Source organism: Ursus arctos, unplaced genomic scaffold (assembly GCF_023065955.2).
Source record: "Ursus arctos isolate Adak ecotype North America unplaced genomic scaffold, UrsArc2.0 scaffold_3, whole genome shotgun sequence".
Classification (NCBI taxonomy): Eukaryota; Metazoa; Chordata; class Mammalia; order Carnivora; family Ursidae; genus Ursus; species Ursus arctos.
Genome location: NW_026622985.1, coordinates 85545016 through 85561399, shown reverse-complemented (window position 1 = coordinate 85561399; position 16384 = coordinate 85545016). Strand labels below are relative to the sequence as shown.

At 38.6% G+C, this 16384-nt stretch overlaps 1 protein-coding gene across 1 annotated transcript in view; it reads left to right on the top strand.

The window, feature by feature from the left end:
• The first annotated feature begins 3035 nt into the window (after positions 1–3035).
• MTPN (myotrophin) overlaps positions 3036–16384 on the top strand; it is a 56668-nt gene continuing 43319 nt past the window's right edge. Inside the window, exon 1 of the mRNA XM_026511602.4 lies at positions 3036–3407. Within this exon, the coding sequence (XP_026367387.1) occupies positions 3336–3407 (72 nt within the window). The 5' untranslated portion in view covers positions 3036–3335. The remainder of the gene's footprint in view (positions 3408–16384) is intronic.

Here is a 16384-nt window from a genome sequence, read left to right as displayed (position 1 = left end):
GCAAGAATTAAAAGAACTTTCCAGACAGGAAACAAGCACATAAGCCCTCGGGTAGAATGAGCTTGGTTTTTCCTAAAACTGACAGAAGACAAGTTTTGGGGGAACTCAAGAATCAATGGGGGTCGGAGGGGAGTGTTGTAAGTTGGGAGACATCAGAGTCAGATCACAGAAGACCCCGAAGGCCATAGAAATAATTAGGATTTTAATCTAATTGCCATGGGAAGCCACTGGAAGGTCTTAGGGCAAAAAGTGCCTGTTGGATCTATGTTTGAAAAAGGTAACTCCAGCTATGTGAGGAATTACAGGGAAAAGAGAGTGAAAATGGGAGACCAGCTGGGAGGGTACTGTAGCAGTGCCGACAGAGATGATGGGACTGGGAAGGGTCACGGAAGGTAATCAGTAGTGAAGATGGTAAGTGGTGAACAATTTAAGATGTATTTTGAAGGCCTTACTGTTGGATTGAATAAAAGAGAAAGATCAGGAATGATAGGAGTTATTTATGACTTCCATTGTCAAAGATAAAGCCAGACACTACTTAAATTGGTAAGTGGTAAGGACAGATTTTTATTAGTAATAACTTGTTACAATCAAAAACAGCGACCAGCCTTGAAAATTCCCTGAGCAGACAATACCAGTTTAGTCATACAAACAAAGATCAATTTACCGTATTTTGCAAGACTAACTTGACCTGGGTCATTTCTTACTTACACCTCTGAAAATCACAAGCCAAGCTTAAATTGTTCCCAAAGGTTGATTTGAGCAGTGCCCTATCATTTAGGAGAATTCTAATACTATAACCAGTCACTGCTTTCCCACTACATAAGCTGCTTTATAGCAATATACCCCTGAGCCTCATTACATGTTTTGGTTTGAGTGCTCCTGGTTTGCAAACTGTCTTTTTGGTATGTGCACAATAAACTTTGACTAATTACTACTTCTGGTGATTCATTCATTTTACTTCTGTTACGTTTGAACTTTTGACAAACTATTACTATAGGGAAAAGAATCCAATGTGAAATGAACTCAACTTTGATATGTACGGAGATTAATGGGTATTTTAAAGGAAGAATGAAGGAGTAAAGGGGAGGCAAGTGGGGGCTCAACAGAGTAAATGCAAGTAGGCCGGCTGTGTATGCTAGCTGGCAATCACTGAAGTTAGGATTCTACCTTCCAACAGAGACTGGGAGACAGAGGCCCTAACCTCAGGTATTAGCTGAAACGAAAAGAAAAAAAAAATTGGCAGCCTTGAGTTTTCTCAGGCAGGCACTTTAAGGGGTCTGGGGTCATCTTAGGATGTAGCCTCGATCTGTTAGGAACTACATTAGCATTTGTTCAAGTTTTTATAAGTCAAGGCTGAGGCCTAGTTGAGAATAGGGCTCAGAGAATCCTGGCTACAGTCTGGTCAAGGAGATAATTTTTGTCACATGTTTCTGATTCTAGTGACATGTGGTTGGTGATGTCATTCATAGACAAGGAGAAGTCTATGGGGACAACTAAGTTTAGAATTTAGAGAAGACCAAAGCCAATGTTAAGTTTGAAACATTTGAATGGCCAAGAAGTTAAATATAAGAATGGATCATAGTAGAAGTCTGAGCTAGAGATATAAATATAACACAAGAGCTGTCATCATGATGTAACTCAAAGATCACACAGGTGGGAGTGGAAGATCAAGAAGACATAGGAACTCTAGGATTTGCCTTACAAATTACTCCTTGAGATTTGTTTCCAGAAATGTATCACCATTAGGTAGATGGATCTGTGTTTTTGTCAGAAAGTCAAATTAACAGAACATCAATCAAGGTGGCTGTTAAATATTTGATTTTTCTTTTTATTTGAAACCTATCTCCATTTACTATTTCTAAATCATAGCAAAAAAATACATTTATTGAACACTACTGTTCACATTTAGCATATGTGGCAAACTGAACACAGAAGGGTTAAATAACTTCTGCCTTACAAAATTAGTAAGGGTTAGGTCCTGTATTCAACACTAAGCAATCTGTTTCCAGAGGCTATGATCTGAACCTCTATACTATATGGTAAGCGTATTTAGTAGTTTGGCTTATTTATTTAGTGGGTCACAAATAATAGACTCTTATACATATGTAATAGTTCCAATAAGTTTTTATTGGATCTATGTTCATGTGTGCATGTCTGGGTCATTAGGGTTGGGGCACAATTCACCTGGGGGCTGTGCCGCAAGGTATTTAACACCCAAACTGTGGGAAGAGTAGAACCGGCTTCACGAGAATGGCCGCGAAGCTTCAACCCATTAAAAACAAAGGAACAAACAGAAAATTGAACACACACACACACACACACACACACACACACACACACACAAATTGTACGGGACAGTTGGGTTTGCTCTACCCTATGGCATCAAGCTGAATTCCTAGTCCTGGACCTAATTTGCTAGTCCGGGAGATGAGTACAAATTTTCCCCCACTACACACTTCAGTTTTTCCCTCCAAACAAAACATTATGCATAGTTATTACACTGAATTCGCATGGTTATCCTAAGTATTGAAGAGGTCCTTGACGGCAGGCATTGTTTTATTCCATCTTTTTTACTATATCCTCAGTCCAAGAGAGTCTAGCATGGAGTAGAAGCCCAAGGGATGCTTGATAGTGGAAGAAGAAAGGGAAGGAACAAAAAAGGGAGGGAAGAGGGAGGGAAAGAGGGAAAAAGGTAGAAGAAAGAGGAAAGAAGGGAACGAAAAGAGAAACGAAGGAATTCAAATCAAACATTCCTACTGGACACTTTCAGAAGGTGGGCAAGATGCCCTCCAAGGCTGTGTTTTAAAGAAAACGTTTTCCCACGTGTGTGGTGTGCAAAAACATCCTGTTTCCATCTGAAATAGCCTAACTGGCCCTTGTCGCCCGCGGACTCGCTTTACTGGCCTCTCAGTCCCGCCCACTCCCCCCGGACCCCTTTCGCCAGCCTGCCTAACCACTGCGCCTGCGCACATGGAGGGCTCCGCCGCGGGCCGTCGGGGCGGGGTCCCGAGCGGGGCGTTCCGCCCAGGGGAAGAGGAAGAGGAAGTTGGGGGAGGATCCTAGCTGGGAGTGAACCGGAAGTGTAAACGCTCCTGCTTCTCTTCGGCCAGGCGGAACCTGCTCTGCTGGGCCCGGTGGCCGCAAAAGAACTTTCTTTCTCCCGCCCCAACGGTCACCGCGGCCAACTGCCTCGCCCGCCTGGCAGCCTTCCCCGCCTTCTCTTTCCCTCTTCAGCTCCGCGCGGCCGTGTCTCCCTCTCGCCCCGCGGTATCCGCTTGCTGCTACCACCGCCTCCTCGTCTTCTGCCCGGCCGAGCGGCCCGCCCCGCTGCAGTGATGTGCGACAAGGAGTTCATGTGGGCCCTGAAAAACGGAGACTTGGATGAGGTGAAAGACTATGTGGCCAAGGTAAGCGGCGACGAGTGGAGTGCGCGAGAGCACGGAGGTGGGATGCAGATGAGGCTGAGGAAGCTGATGGGAGCTGGGCTGGCGGGGGTGGCGGGGGGGGGGGGCGGTGGAGACGGCCTGGATGGGGGTGGCACCGAGGAGAGAAGGGAGTCTGGGAGCGTCTAAACTGAAGGAAGGGTCCAGATAACACGGTCGCGTTCTGTGTCAGGTAACTGGTTGGTGTGATACAGTCAGGCTCTTCTTGTCTGCCTGCCCCCTGGGGGAGGGGAGGAGTGGTAACCCTCTTTCAGAGTCACTTCTGAGCACTGGTCATTTGAGTTTGGCCCTCTTCTATGCCGGAGTTACCTAAATCTTTCTTTGAATGGGGTAATTCTCCATCTTGGACCCGCCGGTTGCTGAATGAAGTAACCTAAGTGATTAGAACCAGAGGAACGTTTTCTTGAACTTTGAGCCTGTTGAGAATTTACAGTAGTCATTGACCGTGAAAAAGAGTACCGAAAATAGCAATGGTTGAAATTTTGAAACTCGGTATCACTTCACTGTGAAGTCTTAACTTTGGGTGTGGCCTTTTTCCTCTCCCACACTACAACAAACACGTCTTTGCTTCAAGTGGTAAGGTTGTCGGTCAGCACCTGGCGGTGTTTAAGATATCAGAGTGGTTTTCAAACAAGCATGCTAACTTTAGTTACTCCGTGTTTATCCTTGATCCCATCTGAAATACTCACACGTGTAATAAATAGTATGCAGTTTAGTCACCGTATGCTGAGGGGTAAAATCATGATGAAGAAAGCTAATCTCAAACCTAAACTCAAAATACAAAGTTGAATCTGCATTGTGGTGGAATGGTAAGCTCAAAATTCCAAGCTGACCTGCCTATGGACCCTGAAACTGCCTTTTGTAATTATGAGAGAACTGACATGTGATTATAATATGATGGTAATGGAAAAAGAAATCTTGCCCAAAGTATAACCTTATGACATAACCATGGAGGGCATCTTGCTCACCTTCTAAAAGTGTGAGAACTGGAGCTAGATTTTAGTTCTTCAAAGGATGTGACCACTGGTATGCTGTTTTTGCTTCGGAGATCTGTGTTAGGAAGCAACTAAGCAGAAGCGGAGTTTCTTAAAACTTGCAGGATTGTGCAAGGCAAGCCACTGCTACGTTTTACCCTTTAATACCATTACAATTTAGACTTTCTGCGTGCAGAATATGTGTTTTGTTGTTATTTGCAATGGATCTGTAGGACACTATTCGCTGCCTTCTCAGTTAGTGGCAGTCTGAAACCTGACTTATCTGAGGTTTCGATGTAAGATTGAAAGGAAGAAATTAACTGGAACAATTCAATCCATGGTACACTTCCAGTGGTGGGACACTGGAGTACTCTGGAAGTGAGTGGGCTTTTGTTTTTCCTTTATGGCAGAAACTAGGTTATTTGATATACCTGAAGTATGAACAGTTGGGAAGTACTAATGGAGCTTACAGCTTCAAAAAGAACACCATTTATGTGGTGTCTTCCTGGTACATTATTTTATATCGTCCTTGTGAGTCTTGTGAAGTCCTTTTATTAGGCCCATTTTACAGATAGGAGTACTGAGATGCAGGGTACTGAAGACAGAAATACAAAGTTATAGAGGTAACAAGCCAGAACTGAACTCCTGACTCCAAAGCTTAGGCTCTGTAACTGCTCGTTGCAGTCTCTCCCAATATAAAATGTAATTGTGAAAGCATATAATATCAAGATTCTAGTAGGACATTCCCCAATTTTTTTTTCAAAGTTTTAAAATCAGGTCATTATGTTAAGTTTGATTTTTTCTTTCCCCGTTACTACCCTACTGCCTGTTCTCATCAAAAGAGATATGCATGAGAGGGAGGCTAGATGTTCAAAGAAAAGCAAAAGGAAGTATTAAGAACTGGTTTATCCTAAAAGTTTGACTGTAATGTAATCCTATGAACAATGAGCTTTTTTCTTAGTTTAATGAGTAACCGGAGTCTCTTAAAATATCTTTAGTTTTGTTAGTGAGAAATACCCCAAAAAACCCCAAACCACCAAAAACCAGCGCTCTAGTGTTTACTGAGTTCCCTTATAGTGCTATTCACACTCTCAAGTGCTTCTGACATAGTTTCTTGGGCTCAGCAGCCATCTTCCCTGCTTACTCATTGACTCATCTTTTTCATCCACCAATATATGAGCGCTCATTATGATACTGAGTTTATGTAATGTGCTTTATCTAAGTAAAAGTATGTAAACAAAGTACATAAAGGAACATTTGGACTCATCTAATTTTCCTTCTAAGCAGTGAGTCTTTATTCTCCTCAGTACTCCTCTGAAGATCTCTCACATTGTTAATATATAAGAATGGACCTGTAGGTGAAGGTTTTTAGTATTTTCCCTTTTTAAAACTAATAGTTTAAAAAATCAATAATCTGGGGCACCTGGGTGGCTCAGTTGGTTAAGTGTCTGCCTTTGGCTCAGGTCATAATCTCAGGATCCTGAGATTGAGCCCTGCATCAGGCTCCCAGAGCCTGCTTCTCCCTCTCCCACTCCCCCGCTTGTGCTTTCTCTCTGTCAAATAAATAAAATCTTAAAAAAAAAAAATCTTACTTTTCTACCTGCTTTTGACTTCTATACAGAAATCTGAAATAAGGACAGGCATAAATTACTGGTTTTAGGTGCGTTCTTAACTCTGAAAAATAAGTTCAGAGTCTCCAAATCATTGAAAAGTGTATGTTTCTATGTAGAAAAAGCAGCATATAAAGAAAAATTAAAGTTAGTCCATATTAAATGTTCATCTGTAACATTAAAACAGTATCTGAGACAGTTTGGCTTCTTGACTGACCTAAAGACCGCACTTGGTTAGTGCATTCATTTTTATTGGGCACCTTTCAGGTCCCAAGCATTCCGCTAGGCCTGGCCCGATAGTGAAGAAGTTGGACACAGTGTTCAGGAAACTTAAGCATCTACATTCAGCAGGCTTGTATGGGAAAATGTTCATGCTTTTAAAGAAGTATGAAAACTAGAAGTAACATCTCACATAAAATTCAGTTTGTCCAATTGGAAAACAAGTGAAAGCCGGAGAGTGAGATCTTCATGAGCAGCCGCAGTCGATACTCGTAGCCCCATCTTCAGTCTGTGTACTTCTGGGTGACCTTACCTTTGCCTCATCTTCCATTTCTACCTTTATGTTCGTTTCTTCTGTTGGAGTTACACCTGGGCTCCAGTCTGCCTAATGGGCAGCTTTGTTCACCTAAAATCCAATTGAGCCCACACTGTCTTCTCAGCAACTTTTCATTTTTGTTGTCTCCATTTTGACCAATGACCTCATGACCCAACTATTTGCTCAAATGAGAAATTGGGGATTTTCAGAGTGTTGACAAGACTGCCCTCTTCCTTCTCTTTCCGTTCTTATCACCACTGCTTTCGATTAATTGCTTCGTCTTTCACGCCTGAACTGTATTTTCCTTGACTGTAGTATTCCTCTCTTTCCTGGTCAGCTTGCACGTCTTACTCGGGGAGATCTCTCTGTGTTGTGAATTCTGAGCGTGTTATCTCTTTCAGCCAACCTCCTTCACTGCTTTTAAAATATTTTGTGATTCCCCATTATTAATTTTTTCCCCATTATTAATTTTAAAAAGGACCAACTATACTCCTTGGTTTGGAAGACTAGGCCGTTATGATCTGGCCCATGCCTGCCTTTCTAAATTCTCCTCTCTACAAATGCTCTGCTCCAGGCTGTGCCAGGCTGTTTCTTGTGTATCTTGACATGTGCTCTTTTTATCCTCCTGGACCGAATCACCTCAATCCCTGAACCCCAACCTGGTGAGCTCCTACTTATCCTCTGAGCTTAAATACCACTTCTTCCAGAAAAAAACATTTGACTTCAGATGGTGCACTGCTTCTTTTACAGTTTCACTTATCAAATTGCTGTGACTTTGTTTACATGTCTGTCTTTAATTAGGCTCTGAGGCTCTGGAGCTTAGATACTGTTTTCTTTTTCATCTTTGTATCTCCAGTATGGTGCCAAGGAATTTCACACATTAAAAGCATATGTTCCAAGAAATTCCTTTTATTCTTGACTTAGCTACAGTTTCAATATACTTTATTAGCTATATAATAATGATTACCGTTGACAGAGCGATTTATATTGCCAGGTACTAGAAGACACTCTGTAAGAGCTTTACCTAAGTTTTCCTTTGCTTTTTACCCCAGCATTTCAATATAGCTAATGGTATTCCCATTTTAAGGATGAGGAAATTGAAACTTAGAGAAGTTAAGCAACTTAACAAAGTCACCAAGTAAGTAGCACAACTGGGATTTAAGCATAGAGCTGTCTGAATCTGCAGCCTATATTTTTGTCACTGTTATCAGTCTGCCTTGAAATGGTTATGTGGTGTCTTAGGTCAGAGTAGCTTAGCATCAGCACCTTAAGAAAAAGAAAGGGGCTTGCAAGAAGGAGGCACAACAGATTATCTCTGATTATGAATAAAGCCATAGAAAAATGGCTATAATTTTTAAAATTTTTAACTGTAACAATATGGAAATAGCATAGAGACAACATCTCTTATAAACTTTAAATCTCCTCAGAGAGGCTCTCTTTGCTCAAGGTATTCTATAAAGAGACTGATTAATTAATTGCTTGTGGAAACTTTTGTATTTATAGTCACACAGTCTTTTTTCTTTTCTTTTTTTTTTTTAAGTAATCTCTACACCCAGCATAGGGCTCGAACCCACAACCCTGATTCAGAGTTGCATGCTCTACCGACCGAGCCAGCCAGGTGCCCCTGATAACTGATATTCCTAATGTTGACCCTATGCAGTGCAGAAAAAGTTAAATTGTGTCTGTTTGCCTTAAGAAACAAAAGTAAACTGAAGTGTTGAGATTTCTATTCAGAGTGGTTTCAATTAAATAGCACTTTTTTTTCCCCAAAAAGTATGTTCTTAAAATTTTATTTGAGCACTGTGATGCCATGTGTAAATATAATTTCATTTACTTATATCAACCTATGAGCATAGTTAACGTTGTTAAACTCCCATTTTAGAGGTTAAGAGACTAAAGCAAAGATTAAATAGCTTGCCTACGGCCATGAAGCTCTTGAGCAGTGAAGCTGAGATTTGAAATGTCTGACTTCACACCTCCTTTCTCTATACTTCAACATACCATGGACCTTCATTTCTCAAGAATGCTATGTAATTCAGGCAGTACTGTTTTATTGAGTATGCAAGTCTTAAAAGTAATCACAGCAGGATGGTAATTATCCATTGAGACTACTTAGAGGTGAACTTTGTGGTAGATTTTGAGGATCCACTTCTCTGGTGAACATTTGTGAGTTGTACTGATAAATAGTCCCTTATAATCTCCAGGAGGTCTGATGTATGTACTCTCTTGTTTACATGTGCTCTGTTTCACTTGCTGTGAAATACTATACATCAGGTCTCTAACTTCCCTTTCTCTGTGGTTTCCTTTCCCTCTCCAGCCCCCATTCTAATTACATCTGCCTTTGACACTCTGATAGGTTTGAAAAGCCACAATTGTGCACCTTTTGAAAGGATAGATCTCTTGAACCTGAGAAAAGTATCAACTCTAATCTTCAGCAATTGCAAGACTTAGTGGGATCACTTTTCACTTTCCTAATAAAATAGGCAATTTAAAAGCAGTCCTAATTTAATCTGTCTTGCATTTATTCATTTTAGGCAGTTTCCCTTTTTTCCATTCCGTTTTTAAATTACCAGTTTCTTTCTTATAAAGATTTGTCACTGTATTCTGCCCTTTCTGCATCAGGGCTGGTGACCCAGTCAGAAAGCAGATATCTCAGCTTGTATAAATAAATATAGGCGCCCTCAGAAGATATAGAAAGTTTGGTATAGATACACTTTTCTGTATGTTAGTCTGTTAGTCTTTTTTTGAATGTAAAAGATCTTTTTTATATTGGAAGGCTAGTGTTCACTCTGATGTCTATAGGCTATATATAGTATTTGGTTTGAAATTGTAAACATTATCCTTACACTGGTGCAGACAGTTAAAAGTGTAATATATTAAAGCTGATTTGATTATAAAAATAATATAAGCTTTTACTATTTAAAAGATAACACTGCATTGAATAAAATAAATTGAAACTAAGTGTCCCATTGCCCATTCCCCCTGCCCAGGTGGTTTCTTTAAAATATAGGTTGTTAGGTATTTTTAAGACAGAAAGGCATAAAAAAGACAAAAATTGCCCCATAATTCTATCTAGATAATTCCTGTTAGCTTTAAAAAGTGAAATTAATTCAGGAACAGATTAAAAAAACGCAGCGGCTATGGCTCCCTTCCCTGGTCTCTGTGAACAAAGTGAACTATTCTTAACAGTTTCACGTAATTTCAGAGAAACACTGGAAATTCACTTACTCATCTATTTCCCCACTTAAAAGCAATTCTGTACATAATTCTACACTTTGCCTTTTTAAATTCCTTAATAATTTATCTTGGGTTCCACAGTGAAATTTATTCATTTCCCCCCCTTTTTCTGTGGGGCATAGTATTCTCTTTTACGGCTATACCATAATTCATTTAACTAGTGTTCTATGATAAATATTTTTTTCCAGCTTATTTTTGTATTTAAACAGTGCTGGGGTGCCTGGGTGGCTCAGTCGTTAAGCGTCTGCCTTCGGCTCAGGGCGTGATCCCAGAGTCCTGGGATCGAGCCCCACATCAGGCTCCTCTGCCGGGAACCTGCTTCTTCCTCTCCCATCCCCCTGCTTGTGTTCCCTCTCTCGCTGGCTGTCTCTCTCTCTGTCAAATAAATAAAATCTTAAAAAAAAATAAACAGTGCTATCATGATTACCTTTGTATATATACCTTGACAGCTTTTGAGGTTTTATCTGTATTACCCTCCTGATAAAGTTTTATGAACTTAGGCACACATCAGTAAGCACATTAGACTGATTACTCCCTCACAATATCAGCAGCACTGGGGGTCATCACACTCTTTAGTTTTTGCCATTTGAATAGGTGAAAAATGATACGTTGCTTCAAATTGCATTTTTTAATGAGAAAATCAAACATCAGAACTTTATTAACATTCGTGTTCTTTCCCCCAAATTTCTTGTTCATATCTTTTGTTCATATTTCTAGTAGGTAGTTGGTCTGGTTTTCATTGATTTGCATGAGCCCTTTATAAATTAAGGAAGTTTGTTTTTTGTCATATTTTTTGTAGATTTTTTTCCATTTTGTCTCTTGACTTCATCTATTTTTTTGTTGTTCTATAATAGTCTTTACATTTTATGTGGTAAATGTATCACTTTTCCCCCCTCTTGTGACTTGGATATCGTCGCCTGTTTACAGAGACCTCTTTCTTCTCTGTAAGATTATAGATAAATTTGGTCTTCTAAACTTTTTTTCCTTTTTTTTTCTTTGATATTTTAGGCATTTAGTCCTTCTGTTATTTACTTTGAAGTGTTTGTTTTTTTAAGTTTGTTTCCATACCATTTATTGTGTAGTTCCTCTTTCCTTACTAATCTGAACTATTCTCTTCATCATAATCAGGATTCTATTATGTGTTTGGACTTCTTGCTCTGTTTCCATCCATACTAAATTCTTTTAATTACCGTAGCTTCATAATATATTTTGGCATGGAATAGAGCCATTTTTCTCTTACATGCTCTTTAGAAGTTTTGCAGGAGAGTTCCTTTAAGATTTTGTCTTTTTTTTTTTTTTTTCTGTTGTCCCAGGGAAGATATGAGCATTTTTTTGAACCACCTCACATTTAACACTATGTCTCCATAGTAAAGCATTATACATTTTTTCTAGCATGTTGGCACATGTAATCTGAAGAACATAATGCTTTAGCTTTTAATTCTTTATGAAGTATCTTAGGATCAGAGGATATAATGCAGTGTGGGAATATTCTATATCAAATTTTTTGAAACAGTGAAGTTGTGTTTAGGTAATCAAATCCCAGCTGAATTGATAATTTTAAGAGTTAGTTTAGGTACTATAACAAAGGCCACCGTGTAATGAGAAGTAAGACAGAAATTAATTTTTTTTGCAGCTGTATCTTTATTAATAGTTCTGATAGCTTGGAAGCTTGTTTTTTTGTTGTTTGGGTTTTTTTGTTTTTTTTTTTCCACAGAACACTACTAAGGGTGGAGAGAGAGGAGCTGTGATCTTTGAAAGCAGTGAAAGAAGAAACAAACATAAACTGACCCTAGAAAATGAAAGGGCAAAGAGTCATGTAACCTTAAAGTTCTAGAGGCCCATACAATAATTAATATGCATGAATGTAACCTTGAGCTTCAAGAAAGTTTGAATTTAGTCTGCCTTTCTCTTATTCAAAAAGAGACATGTAGGATGTATTTTGGAAAGATTTCTAATTGACTATAAAATAATGAACATTTTGATACTCAGGTCTAAATTCTTGACCTTCTGAAAAATTTAGTTATCAAAGAAAGGGGGTTGTAGATAATAAACATTTTACCCATAGTATAATAGAAGCCATAACAGTCTCCTTGGAATTTGGAATTTGGAATTTCATTGTTGGGTTAGCCATAGTGTTAATGGCTTTGGAATTAAACCCTCTCACTCTGGCTCTCTTAACTAAGCTCTGGCTCTCTTAACTAACCGGATCGCGTTGAGTGAGTTAGTTCCCCGCTCAGAACCTGGTTTTCCTCAATTGGGGGAAAATGAAGCTATTAATAATACCTACTTGATATATGCCAACTGTGTACCATTTTTCCTGGCATGCAGTTCACTAAGAAATGTTAGCCACTTTTACTCATAAAAATAATCATAAATTTGTTTAGAAGCATAACTACTTAAGTATCACCTAGTCCACCTCCCTTAGTTTGTAGATGAGGAAAAATTAGTTGTTAAAGGGCTTGACCCAGATCATACTGCTATTAGGATTAGGACTTTAATGCAGTTTTCTGGAACCAGAACAGGTGGGGTTTTTCCCCCCCACCAAACTATGGTATTTTATAATAAAGTACTTTGTACTTTATACTAGTTATTACCTCTGTTAGAATATTCTTTTTTGCCCCGCCCTATCTGCGTAGTAAATTTCTGCCTATTTTTAAAGTTCTGCATAGCATTCCCTGTTTGTGCGGTTATCTCCTCATTTATGCCAACATGGTATCTAACACAGAGCTTGTTTACTGTGTTTATGCTGTAGTGCAGTTTCTTTAACTGGAGAGCTATGGGCTCCCAATTTGATTCACAAATCCCTGGGCTTGAATTAGAAAAACAGTGGTTTAAGAAACTCGAATGTTTTTCTGTGGAAGTCTTGCTCTTGTCTTTAAGTTTTGAATGTCCAGAAGAGTTTTGTCTTAATAACTGGTTAAAAAAAAACAACAAAAGTGCCTGTTGTTACCATTTAGGTATTTGAAAAGTACCTCTCAAACTTGAGAACTCAAGAGATTACCTCCCCGCAATAGTTCAGATCTTGATTTAAGATACAGTGTTTGTAGCGGGGCTTTTATCTTTTGGGGGTGGGGCTTCCCAGAATTTGAAGGCCCTTCCTGTGTTTGAGGAGTTCCCTCTTATATAGTTATGAATCTTGGTGAAATGCAAGGCCTACCACAACAGAAGCCAAAAAGGACAAATAAATTGCTTTTTCCTGCCTGCACTTAGGAAGTGGGCCCAAAATTCATAACCCTAATTGGATGCTTTTTTCCTGGAGCTGATAGAAAGACGCAGGCGCTGTAAAGGACATAGCAGCAGCAATAAAATACACAGATTCCAAAAAGAGAAGTAGTGGTTTACCCGTTGTGGCATCTTCTGCCCCCAGGTGCTTCTTGTGACAGATTTTGGTTTTATTTCTTGTTTTGAAGCCTCCTTCATGCCTGCACATTTACTGAGCTTGGTTCTTCAACCTTCCCAGTAATTCTGAAAGATACTTTTAATATCTGTTTAACGCATCCCATTTCTGTTCCTCATTATGAATTGGTTTCTGCTGCTTGTAATTAAGAGCCCCATATTAATTTTCACTTGCCTATTCTCTCTTCTTGTGCTGTGAGCTTTTTGAAGATAGAAATTATCTTTGTATTTCCTGGCATCTATCACGTTGTCTTTTATCTGCTATATTGTTTAGTTAAGTTTGGGTTGAATTGGTATTCTAGGAACTGACCCTTCCTTTGTTGTTTCCAAAGCTCTTTTACTATATTCCTCTTTGTAACAGATGTTCTTAGTATAAATGATGTTGCTTCATATTTCCTCTCTTGAAAATAGCTAAGTTTTCAGTCTTTTAAACTCAGTAAACTCTGTCCAGCGTTTTCACACTCTGTCCAGCGTATTAACAATTGTTGTGGAATACACTACTAGTGACAACAGTTGTATGGATGTAATACCAGCTTTCACTTGCAACCTCTCATGGCCATCACTTTAGAAGTTCAACAGAGAATTTTTAAAACCATACAGTGTCAATAAAAGTAAAGGTGGTTTTTATGCTTGTTTTCTTGTGAAGAATAAGAATGAATCATTTCTTTTTCATTGGCATTAATGAACAAATATTAAAATCCATACTTAATACCACGTAAAACAATATAAAAGCACAGGGACCATCAAACCAGTAAAATTGAGAGCTCTCTAGCTGCAAACTAAGTCCTTGGAGAACACCTTTATTATTTGTTGTTTTAAAGCCCTCTTTGGAAAAGTAATTATACTTCACTTTGGATTACAGCAGACCTGGGTTTGATCCCAACCCTACTACTTATTAATCTTAACCAAGTTATTTAATTTCATCAACCTCAGCTTTCTCATCTGTAAAGAGGGGTTGTGATAATAACCAATTCAGATGTTTTATCTAATTTTAAAAAGAGTGAATATAAAATTCAGCAAAGCAGTACCCAACACATTGTAACTGCATAGTGAATGTTTGCTATTTGTGTTCTTGTTTTTATGTAGATCCATTCCCTAAGAGTAGTCTGAGAGAGGCCAGGGCTTTCTATGCTTTGTGAGCCATACCATCCCTATCATAGCTGTTCATCTCTGCAATTATGCAAAAGCAGCCATAGGTGATATATAAGCAAATAAGCATGTCTGTGTTCCAATAAAATTTTATTTACAAAAACTTTATTTACCAAAAAAAAAAAAAAAGCAAGCCGGATTTGCCCCAGGGGTCAGAGTTTGCTCATCCCTATATAATGCTGAAGTTAACAAAAACTGACTTGTCTAATAAACTGAATTTTATTTCTTTCTCCTTGCGATTTTGAGATCTAAAATAGTGAAACATGTATGGTCAAATGTAAGACTTATTTTGGGGCTCAACGTTTCGAAAAATATGATTCAGAAATTTTTCTGGTTTAAAGATAAATTGAAGGAAGAACAAGACCTGGTAAAGCTATGTGTAGATAAGGGGATGAGAAAGAAAGAGGCTGAATGAAATTCTCTAAAAGAAAAGCAGAGTCTTGGGGCGCCTGGGTGGTTCAGTTGATTAAGCGTCTGCCTTCCGCTCAGGTCATGATCCCAGGGTCCTGGGATTGAGCACCACATTGGGCTCCCTGCTCAACGAGGGGCCTGCTTCTCCCTCTGCTGTTCCCGCTCTCTTGCTCTCTTTCTCTGTGTGTGTATGTGTGTGTGTGTCAAGTAAATAAATAAAATCTTAAGAAAGAAAGAAAAGCAGAGTCTCTAGTAAATTTGTTCCTTAGGCAAGAGGCCTAGCATTCTGAAAATTAGGAACTAATTTAGATCATTAAACTGAAAGGGAATTCTACAAAATCTTTTTGGCGATCAAAGGTCATCCTTCACCAAAAATGTTGCCAGAATTCTTCTCTCTCCAGCCCTATTGCCAGTCCCAAGACCATGCTTGATTTCCAAACTGTGGAAGTGAAAGAGAAGGCTAGTTATTAACAGTTTTCATTGGTTCGTTCGTAATTCATTCAACAGATATCATTTGAGTGCCTGTAATACCAGCCACTGTATTCAGTAAGCATAGGAATACAATAATGAATATTTCTGAGAATCCATTTTCTTTTGTAGGTTCAGCTAAAAGGGTGTACAGGACAAACAATAAATAAGATAGTTGTATGGGTTCTGAACAAATCATTTTCTTATTTAGAACATGACATGAATAAAACTTAGCAAACATACAAATATGTTAAGGAATCATACAACCATACAAAAATAATAGACTGCTATGAGACCAAGAGAAAGTCATATTTGGTTACATTATAGAGGAGAATCAGTGCTATAGAACATCTATTCAAAATGAAAGAATCATAATGGGAACAGAATGCCTTCTGTTTGAGGACTTACTCTATGTCAGGTATGGTCCTACAGAATAAATTAATATGCATGTAGATATGCATATAATTTACTCTGTGTGTACCCAGGTAGGCTTTATCTCCATTTTATAGGTAGAGAAATGAAAATTAAGTAACTTGCCTGAAATCCTACAGCTAGTAAGCAGAAGGACAAGATTTGATTTGACTTATTCCAAAAGAGTATTCTTTTCCATCATTTGCACTGAAATTTTTCAGAACTACAAATGAAATACATAGATGGAAAAAATTGAAGATTATTATGATATGTAAAGCATTGAGATTGAACCAGCAAAAGATAGGGAAAAACATAAATGTTCAAAATGATAAATAGAAATACAGGTTTTCACAACTGAAAAGAACACCCAAAACTGCAACTAGAGGGTCCCCACATTTTATTCAAAATCAGTGAGTGTAAATGAGGAGCATAATACATCCTGACTAAAATGATTCTGAAATTTTTTTTTTTTTGTCTGTATGCTTATAGCAAAATAACATTAATTTTAAGAAGTTAAATCATCTTACCTTTAGATTTTTCTGTGATAGTACTGGAAAACAGTGAAACCAGCAGTTCTGTCAGGAATTAAACATATAATATATTCAAGTCGTCACTCGTGTGGTGGCGACAGAAAAACAATCTTAAGGAAATATATATACCCCCTTCCCACACAATAGATTTCTGCAGAGATCACAATTAAAATTGTAGGAACTGAATTACTCTTTTCTCTTCTGTCTTCTCTCTCGCCCC